The sequence below is a fragment of the Arachis hypogaea genome, chromosome 14, assembly GCF_003086295.3.
Source record: "Arachis hypogaea cultivar Tifrunner chromosome 14, arahy.Tifrunner.gnm2.J5K5, whole genome shotgun sequence".
In the NCBI taxonomy this organism is placed as follows: Eukaryota; Viridiplantae; Streptophyta; class Magnoliopsida; order Fabales; family Fabaceae; genus Arachis; species Arachis hypogaea.
This window is the reverse complement of record NC_092049.1, coordinates 5,998,112-6,011,294: the sequence shown is the minus strand read 5'-3', so window position 1 is coordinate 6,011,294 and position 13,183 is coordinate 5,998,112. Positions and strand designations below refer to the sequence as shown.

The 13,183-nt window shown below is 26.5% G+C and overlaps 1 protein-coding gene across 1 annotated transcript; it reads right to left on the bottom strand.

The window, feature by feature from the left end:
* Nucleotides 1-1,645: 1,645 nt before the first annotated feature.
* On the bottom strand, nucleotides 1,646-3,478 carry LOC112740238 (uncharacterized). The gene is made up of 3 exons (XM_072216068.1): nucleotides 3,011-3,478; nucleotides 2,507-2,596; nucleotides 1,646-2,421 (listed from the first exon to the last, which is right to left on the bottom strand). Exons 1-3 carry the CDS (start codon nucleotides 3,251-3,253, stop codon nucleotides 1,780-1,782), a joined length of 975 nt encoding a protein of 324 aa, XP_072072169.1. The 5' UTR covers nucleotides 3,254-3,478; the 3' UTR covers nucleotides 1,646-1,779.
* Nucleotides 3,479-13,183: the final 9,705 nt, after the last annotated feature.

The following is a 13,183-nucleotide window of genomic DNA, read 5'->3' as shown; positions in this document are numbered from 1 at the left end:
TAAAAAAAATTAATCATGCATTAAAAACAAGAATAATAATTAGGATAATGATAAAAAATTATGTTTAAGATTAAGAATTAAAATCTATTAATTATATTCATAAATCTAGGTACGTTTTTGCTATCAGATGTCTTCTTTTTTTATAATGAATAGGATAGGACATAACTTAAAATGTACAAGTTAAAAATAAATTAAAATATTTTCTAGTATTAAGTTTCATGGCACACATGAAATGTAGTGTAGCACACACGCATGATGATACCCAAACGAAATGATTTGATTCTTAGGCTGAGAGAGACATGTCTCCTACCTTCAAAAGATGTTAACATTTTAAAGATGCATCATCGACAATAATCACATGTCCTTGCAGTGATACTAATTAAACAACCGACCATAGAGAAACGGCGATTTACATACCAACATTCTTAGCCAGAATATGGGTTAATGGGGTCGGTGTCACAGTCAAATCATTAATTAAGTCCCTTGCTTAATTAATAAAGATTTTGTTAACTCGTACTCTGAATACATATATTGAAGATATCATAAAAATAAATATTTTATAAAAATTATAACATTTTTTTTTATATTTTAATACATTAAATATATCAAAAATATTTTAAAAAATATATTATCGTATTTTTAAAATATATTCTTAAGATACAAATTATTTAAATCTAATCAATAATTATTATTAGTATTATATTAATTAACAACGCGCCAAGGTTTTGGGGACCAGTTTTCTAACTTCCGTGATTAATTAAGCTTAATCTTATGCAATTAAAATTACATCCGTTGAAAAAGAATATTTATTTTTATACACTACTCAACCAATTCAAAGGTAAGAACATTACCGAGAAGGTGTAACATTATTTATAAATCGATAATGCGAGGAAAAAAATATTTAAAATTATCTTATATAATATAATATTTATAATTTTATATATAATATTTATAATTATATATTTATTATATCTAAAAGTATACAATTATTTATAATGATAATTAATAAATTGTTAAATAAGATAATTTAAATTGAGTTAATTTTTTATTATGTTTGAAAATAGGGAGTCCATCAGATAAAGAAGTCTAAAACGTCTTTTTTTAAATATATTTTTTAGTAATTAAAATTTAATACATATAATCGATTAAATCATGTTATTTTTGTCAAAATTAGGCCAAATAAATTAATTTAATTGAAAAAATAATGAATCAAATCTTGAACTGATCTAAATTAATATTATTTTTATAAAAAATGATTACAATACCCTTATTATATAAAATAATTAAAATACTCCTATTATATATATATATATATATTGAAAATTCTAAATTCTAACCTATGATACTAGAAAATTAAAGTAAGGACTAGAATTTAGGATTCTCAAAATTAATATATATAATAAGAGTATTTTAGTTATTTTCTATAAAAGATAATATTAATTTAAATCAGTTCAAGATTTAATTTACCATTTTTCGATCAAATTAATATGTCTGGCCTAATTTTAACAAAAATAATACGATTTAATCGATTATACGTATTAAATTTTAATTACTAAAAAATATTTTAAAAAAAAGATATTTTAATAATTTTATCTAAGTAACTCCCTTAAAAATATATTATGTAACAAACAAAATCACAATATAATTAATTAAAAAAAATATCAAAGGATATTAAAATTTATTTGTTTTACTATTATTTTGTCATCAATTCAAATTCTTTAGTTAAATAATTTAACAAGATATCTTATTTTATATTTTTAAATATCAATACTAAGTGGGTTAAGACTTTGACCTAAGTATGTTTTGTATCTGGGATTTCTGAGTTCTAACTCTTTGTTCCAAAGGTATAGGCTTGCAAGTGGGTTTAGGAATTCCTGTAGGCCATTCTATGCATCCTTTTATCTCACGTGTTACATGTGGATTCATCTTCAACCTACCGTCTCTCTTTTCATGATCACTAGAGGGACTATTTGCTTTATCTAATTTGCTGAGTTCAACAGAATTGGCGCCTCTTGATTCCAAGAACAGATGGACCATCTCATTATATCTTTCTTCAAGCTTAGCCCTCTCTTCTTTTCTTTCTTTCTTTTCTTCTTCATATCTCGCCATGAATTGCTTCCAACATAACCTGGCTTCACCAAGTTTTTGTGTCAGTTTCTCATTTAGCGACTCCATCCTCATCCCCCTCCTTCTTTCCCTGCTTAACTTCTCCTTCAAGTCATCCACCGCTGCTCGAATCTTCTGTCGTTCCTCTTGGATATTCTCCAGATATCGTTCAACTCTTTTCTCTGACGATTTTTGTGCAGCTTTAAGCTTAACGATGGACCTTTGAGCTCGATGCAGTTCTTCTACTAGCATGGTAACAATTGAGTCGGAATCACCTACTAATGTTGCTTCCTGTTGTTGCATAGGGGATAAGAGCTGAGAATAACAAACGGTTAGGAATAGAATCAAACGACTTTGGAAAATGACAGTGACAAGAGAGAATAGACAACTTTGTTCGTACTTCACGTATAAGTCCATTTCTTGAACGTAAGACAGTTATTGGCTTCTTTTCTAGAGAATCTTTTGTGGCACTTCCTTTATTGCTGCTTAGCTGAAACCAAAACAATCATGACACAATGAGCAAATAATAATATAGATTATGTGGTGGCCAATAAATCATGATGATTCAACCAAAATGTTAAAGAACAAGCTGGCCATAGTTTTGTTTTCACTTTTCACTGACACTACTATATTGTCGGCGGTTATTTACACACAATTCTTTCCATGCTTGCTATACATACATCGCCAGTGAAGTGAAGTCAAAGTTATTAGGTGAAACCTGACTTTGAGTTGTTTCATGTAAAATTAATAGTAAAAATTCAGATGCAGTCGACTTCACGTAGAGTTAATAGCTGAGAGTCATTAGATATCTAACGATTATGAATTATCAACTTCACGTAAAATAGACTACACCTGAATTTCCACCAAAATTAATAGTTAAAAATTATTAGAAAATTTAATATACCTCAGGAATGGAGGAAGCAACGGCGTGATTGGATACATCCATGAAGCGCAACTGCCACAACGCAGCAGCGAGCTTCCTAGCCGTGATATCGGTGTTTGGGAAACGTCGTCCGAAATTCACGGAGGAAGTGTAGCCGGAGGAGTAGTGTTTATTATTATTGCTGAGAACGATGCCGCGGTGCAAGGCGGAGGTGAGTGCTGAGTTGCGATGTTTTCGTCTAGGGGAGAAGGTGTTGGAAGCCATGGACAATCAAAGAGAAGAGGACCATGGACAAAGGACACAAGAAAATAAGTGCAAGTAATGTAAGATAATAACATATCTTTATCCTACTAATTAGTGTCATCTCTCTATATATAGATTAAACCATCTATTTTTTTTTAAACAACTTTTTGGCCTTTATCTCTAAGACTCTAACTGTCACACTTAATACACGAGAGAGTAAGTAGGAAAAAAACAAATTATATGTATGTGTGTTTAACTTTGCATTGATATATATATATATATACTATTAATACTAAAAATGAAAAAATGAAAAATATATAACAAAGATGTATATAATATTTTTTTTATTGTATTATATATTGTTCATAATTTATTTTAGAATAATGATATATTTATATATATACACTAATTTGTGAATATTTTACTATTTTTAATTAGAAATAATTGTATAAAAAATTTTAAAAAATCTTTATAGTATAAAAAATATATTAAAAAATTTATACAAAAAAATAGAACAAGAATATAGCAAACATTGTTTTAGAAAGTGTTTTAGAAGTATTTTCTGTACGGAAGATGTGAGGCAGGAATGGCGGGAGCAAAACACCGCTGCAAGTACAACTCGTTCAAGGTTCAACCTACGAACAATTTATGTTATAGAAACCTCATAACTGATCAATGATAAAGTTAAGTAGTTCAATAATGCTAGGGAACAAAATGGTTTCAGTAAAAAATCAACAAAGTTGAATTCAAAATCTCTACGTAGATAGTGCTTATGCTAGGGTATTAGGATATTTTTTTCTTTGTAAATTGGATGATTCTGTATCTATTTTTTATTTATTTATCATATTTTAGGTATTTGGAGAGAGAAGGAGGGTGAAGAGATGGAAACTAATTGAATCAGTTTCTGTGATTCACGTTGCAATGATACTGAACGTATCTCCTCCTAATTTGAATATGGTAAAATATTTAATAATCAATATTTTAAATTATAAATAAATAAAAATAATTACTATATTTATAATTAATTAAATTGTTCCATTCTTAGTTGATTTGGAGTTGGTTCATATATTTCTCCTAAATAGTTAATTCATTTCATTTTGGTATCATTTGCTCTCTCTCTATGTAATATAATATAATATAAAATAACAGTATGTGAAATATGTATTTCACACCCAATAAAGATTAAAGATTTCTTATTTTAAATCTCTTAAATTTTCTCAGTTTGTTTTGCCTGATTTTGTTTGATACAGTTGTCGATTAAATTTGTATCAAAATTTTAATTTGAAAAGCAGATACTACTCAAAAAAAAAAAAAAAAAAACTCAATCCAAAATTGATTGATTTAGTATTAAAATTGGTTCTTAGTCATGGATATCCTCGTATAAAATGTTAGGTAAACAAAAAAAAAAAAAGCTAAAATTTGTCTTATTTAGCATTAATTAATTATCGCAATAATTAATGAATACTAAATAAAGTAAGTTATGGATGTTTTTGGCTGATTTTCTTTGGTTACCAAATATTTTCGTAAAACAAATTGGTAAATAAAATACTTTGAATGTAACTTAAAAAAATTTATTAAAATGAATATACTTAATAACTTTAAAAGAAATTTACTTTAAATAACAAAGAGAAAATTTCATTCCCCTCCTTTGCGAGATACTAAGATGACACTCAATTTCTTTCTATTTTATAAATATATATTCCCCTCATTTTTAACTTTTAAAAAACATCGTCTTTAATCTATTTTAAATTTTTTGTGTTAACTAATATTAACTTTATTCATTTTTTAAGAAAAAATAAATTATTTTTTGAAAAAATACTCATTAGCTAAAATTTTGTTTTTTATCATTAAATTTTGCTTACCAAAATACCCTTTAATAATTTTTTATTGATTAAATTGTATTTTTACCAAAATATTTTTTAAAAAATTAATAATTAAATTATTTTTTTCTAAAATACCTACCCTTCAATAAATTTTTAATTATTAAATTATGATTTTACTAAAATTTTTGTTAACAATTATTTTTATATTTTATTATTAATTTTTTGATATCAATATATATTATTTTAACATTAAATAAAAAATCTTACTACTATTAATATGTATAACAATTAATATATATTGATATTGAAAAATAATTTTACTAAAATTTTTTATTTAATGTTAAAATAATATATATAGATATCAAAAAATTAATAGTAAAATATAAAAAAATTGTTAACAAAAATTTTGGTAAAATTATAATTTAATAATTAAAAAATTATTAAAGGATATTTTAGAAAAAATAATATAATTATTAAATTTTTTAAAAATATAATTTAATCAATAAAAGAATAATTTATTAAAGGGTATTTTGGTAAGTAAATTTAATAATAAAAAATAAAATTTTTGCTAATGCGTATTTTTTTCTTAAAAAATAGATAAAATTAACATTAATTAACACAAAAAATTTAAAATGAATTATAGAGGAGGTTTTTTAAAAATTAAAAAAGAGAAGAATGTACATTTATAAAATAGAGAAGAGAAGAGTATTATTTTAACATTTCACAGAAAAGAAGAGTGGAATTTTCTCAATAACAAATGAAGTTGAACTAGAGAAAGAAAAAATAAAGGAAGGAAACAAAACTTTAGAATGTATACAAATAAATAAATGCAAATAATAAATAAAGGAAATAAATAAAAGGTGTTGATTTTAACACTTACATGCATTTACATTTTATGACTTTTTTGGACGTTAGTGTGATTGTGAAATTTTTGAAAATTTTGAGTGTAATTTAAAAATGTTGAAAATTGAGGTTCTCTCCTAACCTACTTTGATTTCTCCTTTTATAAATGACAAATTTAATCGTATTGAGTGATACTCTCTATCATGATCCAATTTTTTTATTGTTTTCTAAGTTCATCTGCCAACGTTGTTATCATATCTTAATTATTAAAGAATGTACTCTACGTTCTCTTTTTTTTACTAGTAAAAAATCTATTCCTCATGTGACATCAATTTAACTTCGACTTAATCTTACTTTTGACCTCTATCATAATAAATGGATGCTTTTGTCATGTCATATTTTTTTCTAATCAAAATTTCATCAAGTGTCGAATATTTGCACGAACTCAGATAAAGTTTGTAAATATCTTTTTGAGAGAACAAATAGAATTCTCTGTAATATAATGGTAACAATTACTGTCGAGTGAATATTTCATTCGGTTTCTGATAATTATCTCAAAATGACAATGAACTCTCAAAAAAAAAAAATATTTAATTTGATTTTTAATTTATTTTGGAATGTATTAATTTCTGTGTCAAAAAAATAATATTAACTTTTTTTTGGCACAAAAATCTCGTTATCCTTTCAAATTAATTATGAGAGCTAGATTAAATTTTTTTTTTAGTCAAAAACCTCATTATCTTTCGAAATAATTGTCAGGAATTATTTTATATTTTTCTCATTACTTGTTTTTTTTTTTTAAACTTCAATATAAAAGTTTGAATCTACTAGCCCCCCACACTATTTAAAATTGAGGGTTTGGAAATGATGAAGATAGTACTACGTCAAGAAACAACGTGTCATTCGTACAATCAATTAAATTAAAGTCAATTGCAATAACTTCACTATCAAAATGAATTCAGATAAGATGTGTTTAGAGTCTATATTAAAATTACTAATTAATTTTCTTATAAAAATATGTAAAATTTAAGTCTTAATATATTTATTATTTTATATTTATTAAAATAAAAAATAAAAAATTTTACTAATAATAAGTTTAACATGATGTGCTCTAGTCTAAAACTATATTAGTTAAATATTTAAAATATTTTATCAAATAAAAATAATCTTTCAAAAGTCATGAGTATGTTTATTTTTTAAAATAACTATTTTACCAAACCAATATTTTTCAAAAGGTAAATTAGTAGTTGATTCATATATTTTAGTCACACTTCAAGATGTAGCATTTGCATTCTGCCACGTGTTGTTTTAGGTATTTAATTTTCTCCTAATTTTGGCTATACTGTAAATCTGTCCATATGTTGTGTTAATTAATTCATAATTGAACACAGGCGGTACTAGAATGGACAGGACATAGAATTTAACTGAAAACACTATTACACCAAGATTGATTATTCTTTATCATTTCGGGTAGATAGACATGAATGCCGAAGGCAACAACGACGACAACAACAACGAGAAAGTCTTATCTCACTACTTAATATCGGTTATATGGATTAAAACACGTCATTAAATTTTATAATATATTATGTTTATAAAGAAATCATTTATATGTAAATTTTATTTGATTATTTTATGGATGGTCTAAATTTTTTTTTACCTTTCACCCTTATTCATCTTTTATCTCATCCATATTTTTGATTGGGTGCTCTGTCAGTCTTCTTTCTGCATATCCAAATCACCTGAGATGCGATTCTACCATCTTTTTCACAATAGGTACTACTCTAACTCTCTTTCTTATATCTTTGTTCTTTATTCTAATCCAATCGTGTATGACCATTCATCCATCTCAACATCTTCATCTCTGCCACACTTAACTTATGTTCGTAATCTTCTCTAACCGTCTAACACTCTGTACTATAAAACATAGCCGGTTTGATAGCAGTGCAATGAAATTTACCTTTAAGTTTTAAAGGCACTTTTTTTTGTCACATATAAAACGATACATACTCCGCCATTTTGACCAACCTATTTGGATTCTATTATTTATATTTGTTCAATCTCTCTATTATATCCTATATGATGCACCAAATATACTTAAAATTTTTAATATTTCGTAAGATGTTTTTTCCAATTTTCACCTCTGTATTAGGAGTTTTCCTTCGACGGCCAAACTTATATACCATATATTTCGTCTTGCTATGGCTTTATGGGCAGACAATACACTTCTAGAACTTCTTTCCATAAATCCAACTTTTTATTTAGGTCTTTCCTTAACTCTCCCACAAGGACAATATCATCGGCAAAAAGCATGCACCATGGTACAGGCTCTTGGATATGCTCTGTAAGTACTTTCAATATTAATGTGAGAATGTATGAATTTAAGAATGATCCTTGATGTAATCCTATACCAATAAAAAATTTCTCTATCACACCACCTTGAGTTTTCACACTAATTGTAACCCCATCATACATGTCTTTAATTACACGAATATATGCGATTCTTACTCTCTTTCTTTCCAAAACCTTGCATAAGACATCCCTTGACATTCTATCATATGCTTTTTTCAAGTCAATAAACAACATATGTAGATCCCTTTTATTAATATGATACCTCTTCATCATCCTTCTTAACAAGTATGTAGCTTCAGGGGTGGATCTACCTGACATAAAATCAAATTGGTTCTCTGTTACTCGTGTCTCTTGTCTCAGTTTTCATTCTATCACCATTTCCCATAACTTTATGGTATGACTCATAAGTTTGATTCATCTATAGTTTCTGCAACTTTATATATCCCCTTATTCTTGTAAATAGGTACGAAGGTGCTCTTTCTTCACTCATCTGTCATCTTCTTTGACCTTAAAATCTCATTAAAAAATTTGGTTAACCAACTGTTGCCTTTCTCTCCAAGGTCTTTCCAAATTTCAATTGTCGGAATATTATCGGTCCTACTGTCCTGCCATTTTTCATCCGCTTTAGAGCTTATTTTACCTCAAAATCTCGAATTCTTCAATAGTAGTCGAAGTTTTAATCTTCTTCCCTCGTGCATAACCAACCAAGTCTCAGAAGAGTCTTCTGTCCTTCATTAAATAACTCGTAGAAGTAGTTTTTTCACCTTTCATTAATCTTCTCATATTGAACCAAAATCTCTCCATTTTTATCCTTTATGCACTTAACCTGATCTAAGTCTCTCATTCTTCTTTTACGACTTTTTGCGATTCTATATATACATTTTTCTCCTTTCTTCGTGGCTAGAGACTGGTAGAGACCTCATATGCTCTTATTCTTATTTCACTTACAGCTATTTTTATATCTTTTTTAGCCGCCTCATATTTTTTCTAATTATCTGCATTGCGGCATAAATCTAAAATAAAAAACACTCCATTTTTTTATCCTTTGAAACAAGAAGGAATAAATCCTAAATTTTTTTTATTATAAGAATTTTAATATTATATCATAAATTATTTTTTTAAAAATTTAATATAAATGAACATATATTGTTATTGTTTCAAGGTCTTATCTAAAATTAGATAGTATTCTTAGGCTTGGATGTGAGGTACGGTTCAAACACTTTTGAGTAAAATTTTTTATTGTACATTGGGATGAGATTTTTTCAACGTCTTCGTCTAGACGACGGTAATGGGACAAAAGTACTTATAATGGACTCTCATATCTAAGCATCAACAAGAGTTTAGCAAGCTTCAGTAAAATTGAATTGAAAAAAAATACTTAAAATGTTAAAATATTTATAAAGTTATAGATGAGATTTAATCACTTTTTAAAAATAACTTCAGATAATAATAGACAATTATTTCCATTCAGAATTAGAAGTTATCATATATTTGAGACCGTTATTATTTTAGTGGTAATAATTAAAGTAATGGGAGAATAAACTTATTTGAATATGAATTGTGGAGTCCCGTATCTTAATAAATACGGCCCATATAAATAAGACTACACGAACTGAGTTGGACCGATTGAATCGTACTTATTTGGAACAGTGCAACTTATATGTTCGTTGTGATGAAAATATTTGGACTGTACCACAGTTTTAAATCCAGATATGCTAAATTCCAAAAATTTGACTTACGACAACTAATCACCCAAACACATTGATTAATGTGTTTTTCAAGATAGAAAACTACTAAGTTTATTAAAAAATATATAAATAAAATCATATAAAATTAAATTTTTTTTTGAAACAAAAATTATTAAATTTATCCGAATGTTAAGTGCCACTTAATTAATGTGACACTATTATTTAACAAATTGATCAATTTGACACATTTATATTTTTTGAAAAAAAATAACATATAATTAAAAAACAAAATTAAAGTACGGTGCAGCAAAATCTTTTTAAGGAAAATCTGTGTCATTAAGGAAATTTTTTTTATAGAAAATTTTTTAAATATATCCGTATATCGGTATTTCATTAATTTTTAATCGTTGATCTTAATAATAAAAAATATATATAATATATAAAATTAAGATCAAAAGTTAAAAATCACTAAAATATCAATATACCGGTATATTTAAAAACTTTCTTTTTATTATATAGTATATCCATAATTTTATCATTGGTCACATTTTAGTGAGCCTACACTGCATATATTATCACTACAACAATTCTGGTAAATAGCGGCGGAAATTTTGCAGCGATTTTATAAAATCGTAAAACCACCACAAAACGGCAACATGCGGCACATATAGCGGCGGTTATTGGTTGGGGCTGCAATCATGACTATATTTAGTGGCGGTTTTTCTCGAACTATCGCTATATTTCAATTAGGCTTGCATTTAGCGGCGTTTTTTTTTTCTCAAACCGTCGCTATATTTCAATCAGGCTTGCATTTAGCAGCGTCTTTTCGAAAACGGCTGCTATAGGTACCATCGGGTGAGTTATTGTTTTACATTTTGCGGCGGTTTTATTTTAACCGCTGCAAAATGCGTATTACCACATATTGCAATGTTTTCTTTAGTAATAACCATTTGGGTATAATTTAGTTAAGTAAACACTACTATGTTAAGTTACATATGTTTAAATCATTATTACTTAAACTCGTAATACTTTTTTTATGTTCGTTTTACGTAAAAAAAATTCACAAGTTAAATAAGCAATATATGTTAACTCATGTGAACAAATTTACCAATAAGATTTTCTTATTTCCTTTATTGACATTTAAATTTGCATTCAAATATGGATGTAAAAGAAAAAAATAAAATCATATTGTGAACTAATTAAAAATCAAACATTTTCTAAAAATAATAATTATAAATATTTTCTATAAAATATTAAAAATAATAATTAAAAATATTTTCTACAAGTCATTAAAAATTCAAACTATATAATTTTAAATAATTATAATTTAAATTTAAATTTTTTATTTTAATGATTTGTTAAGCATTTATTAAAATAAAACATTTAAAATTTTTTTAATAACAATCTTAACTTATATTCTTAGATATAATAATTCATAATAACTAAATTCAAAATTAATTAATGTTTTATCAAAATTAAATACTAAATAGAATAAAAATATTTTTATATGCCAATCAATGATCTGCATATTATTATGGTTAATAGATTCAATAATGCTAACTGACCAACAAAATATAATATTTTTGGCAAATACCTATTTTGACTTTCATTTCTAACTCTTAAAATTGACTAAATACCTATTTTGGTCCTTGACATTCACGTGATTATTTAATTTGGTCTCTAAAATTTAAAATTACCTATACTAATCCTTAGATTCAAATTCAGGCACCAATATGGTCCCTCAACTAGGCAAACAGAGTATTGATATAGCACTCTTCCTACTACATTGGATGACGAGTAAACGATGTCATTTACCTTTAATTAAATTTCAAAGACCAAAATAGATAATCGCATAAATTTTAGAGACCAAAATAGAGATTTAGTCTTTAAAATTTTATTAATTTGTTATGTATAATAATATCCAAAACTATATACATTGATTTACTACCGGGTCAACTCAGTTTCGAGTATGGATAACAATGGATCTTCATGGAACAAAGACCCCTCCCCTACCTCTCTCATTCTCGTTTATTAAAATGTCCAACCATCTTCATTCCATCTCCACCACGAGTCTCTATTTTTTTTTTTTCGCGAGAGAAACAGATAACTATGAGTATCCATGGACAATTGGATATTATTAAGTTTTACTTTTTAAAAAAAAAATTAACACAACCATAATAAAATTTTATATGATTCAACTAAATATATCAAATCAAACATAATTTGAACACAAATTTAATATAATAATATATAATTTAAAATAAATTAAATTAGATTTACGTGCATAACTTTTATATATATATATATATATATATATATATATATATATATATAATAATTTTTTTTTTTTGCAAAAATTTTGCGGATCCCCATGGAGTGAATACATCAATCTTCGTTCTCGTCCTCATTTATTCGTGATGCCGGTCTCCATTCCCATCTCCGTGGAGATTTTGCGAGTCCTTATTAGCTTTCCCAAAGTGAGTATCCGGAGATGCATATTTTTTGGCAATCCCTAACTTCGACCAGCCCTTATTTTTAAAAAAATTGGTTTTGGGTCTTAAGAAATCGGCTAACTAAAAATGTTGGGGCGATTCAAATTAAGCTAAACCTGACTTGATCCGTGTAATTGCAAACTCGTAATAGGATTATAGGAAGGATAATAAATGCGAGTGGGTTTCAGTGACCAAAACTAAATGCTCGTGGGTTCCCAAGTTTAGAAAATACAAGGCCCAAAACCTTGTTCCATATATATCCTTATTTTTTATGTGGGCCTTCACAAAAGGAAAATATCCAAAGTTACCAGCAACCGAAAGAGGAATACCAATGTCCAAGCCCAAACAAAAAAAAAAACGATTTTAGAAAAACATATCACTTGATACATTTTGCTCCGGACGAAAAAATGATTTGCATTATTATATGTTTATATGTTTCTTTCTTCAAATTATTTTATGTCTCTTAATATATTTGAATTTCTACCTTCAAAGAATCATAAAATGAACCCTAATTAATAACGCTGTGCCCTTTACCAGGACATGGTAATCTGAAGATATATCTTTATATTTTCATAGATTGAAAAAAAAAAAAAACGTAAAACATAAATTCCGTTATGACGCGTATATACAAAATTGAAATACCTCTACTTGCAAGTTGCAACGAATTGTGTTGGATATAGAACGAATATTTAGTGTGTCAAGTGTCAACTCTTTTTTGTGACGATGACAGCAAAGGTTACTACATATATAGGC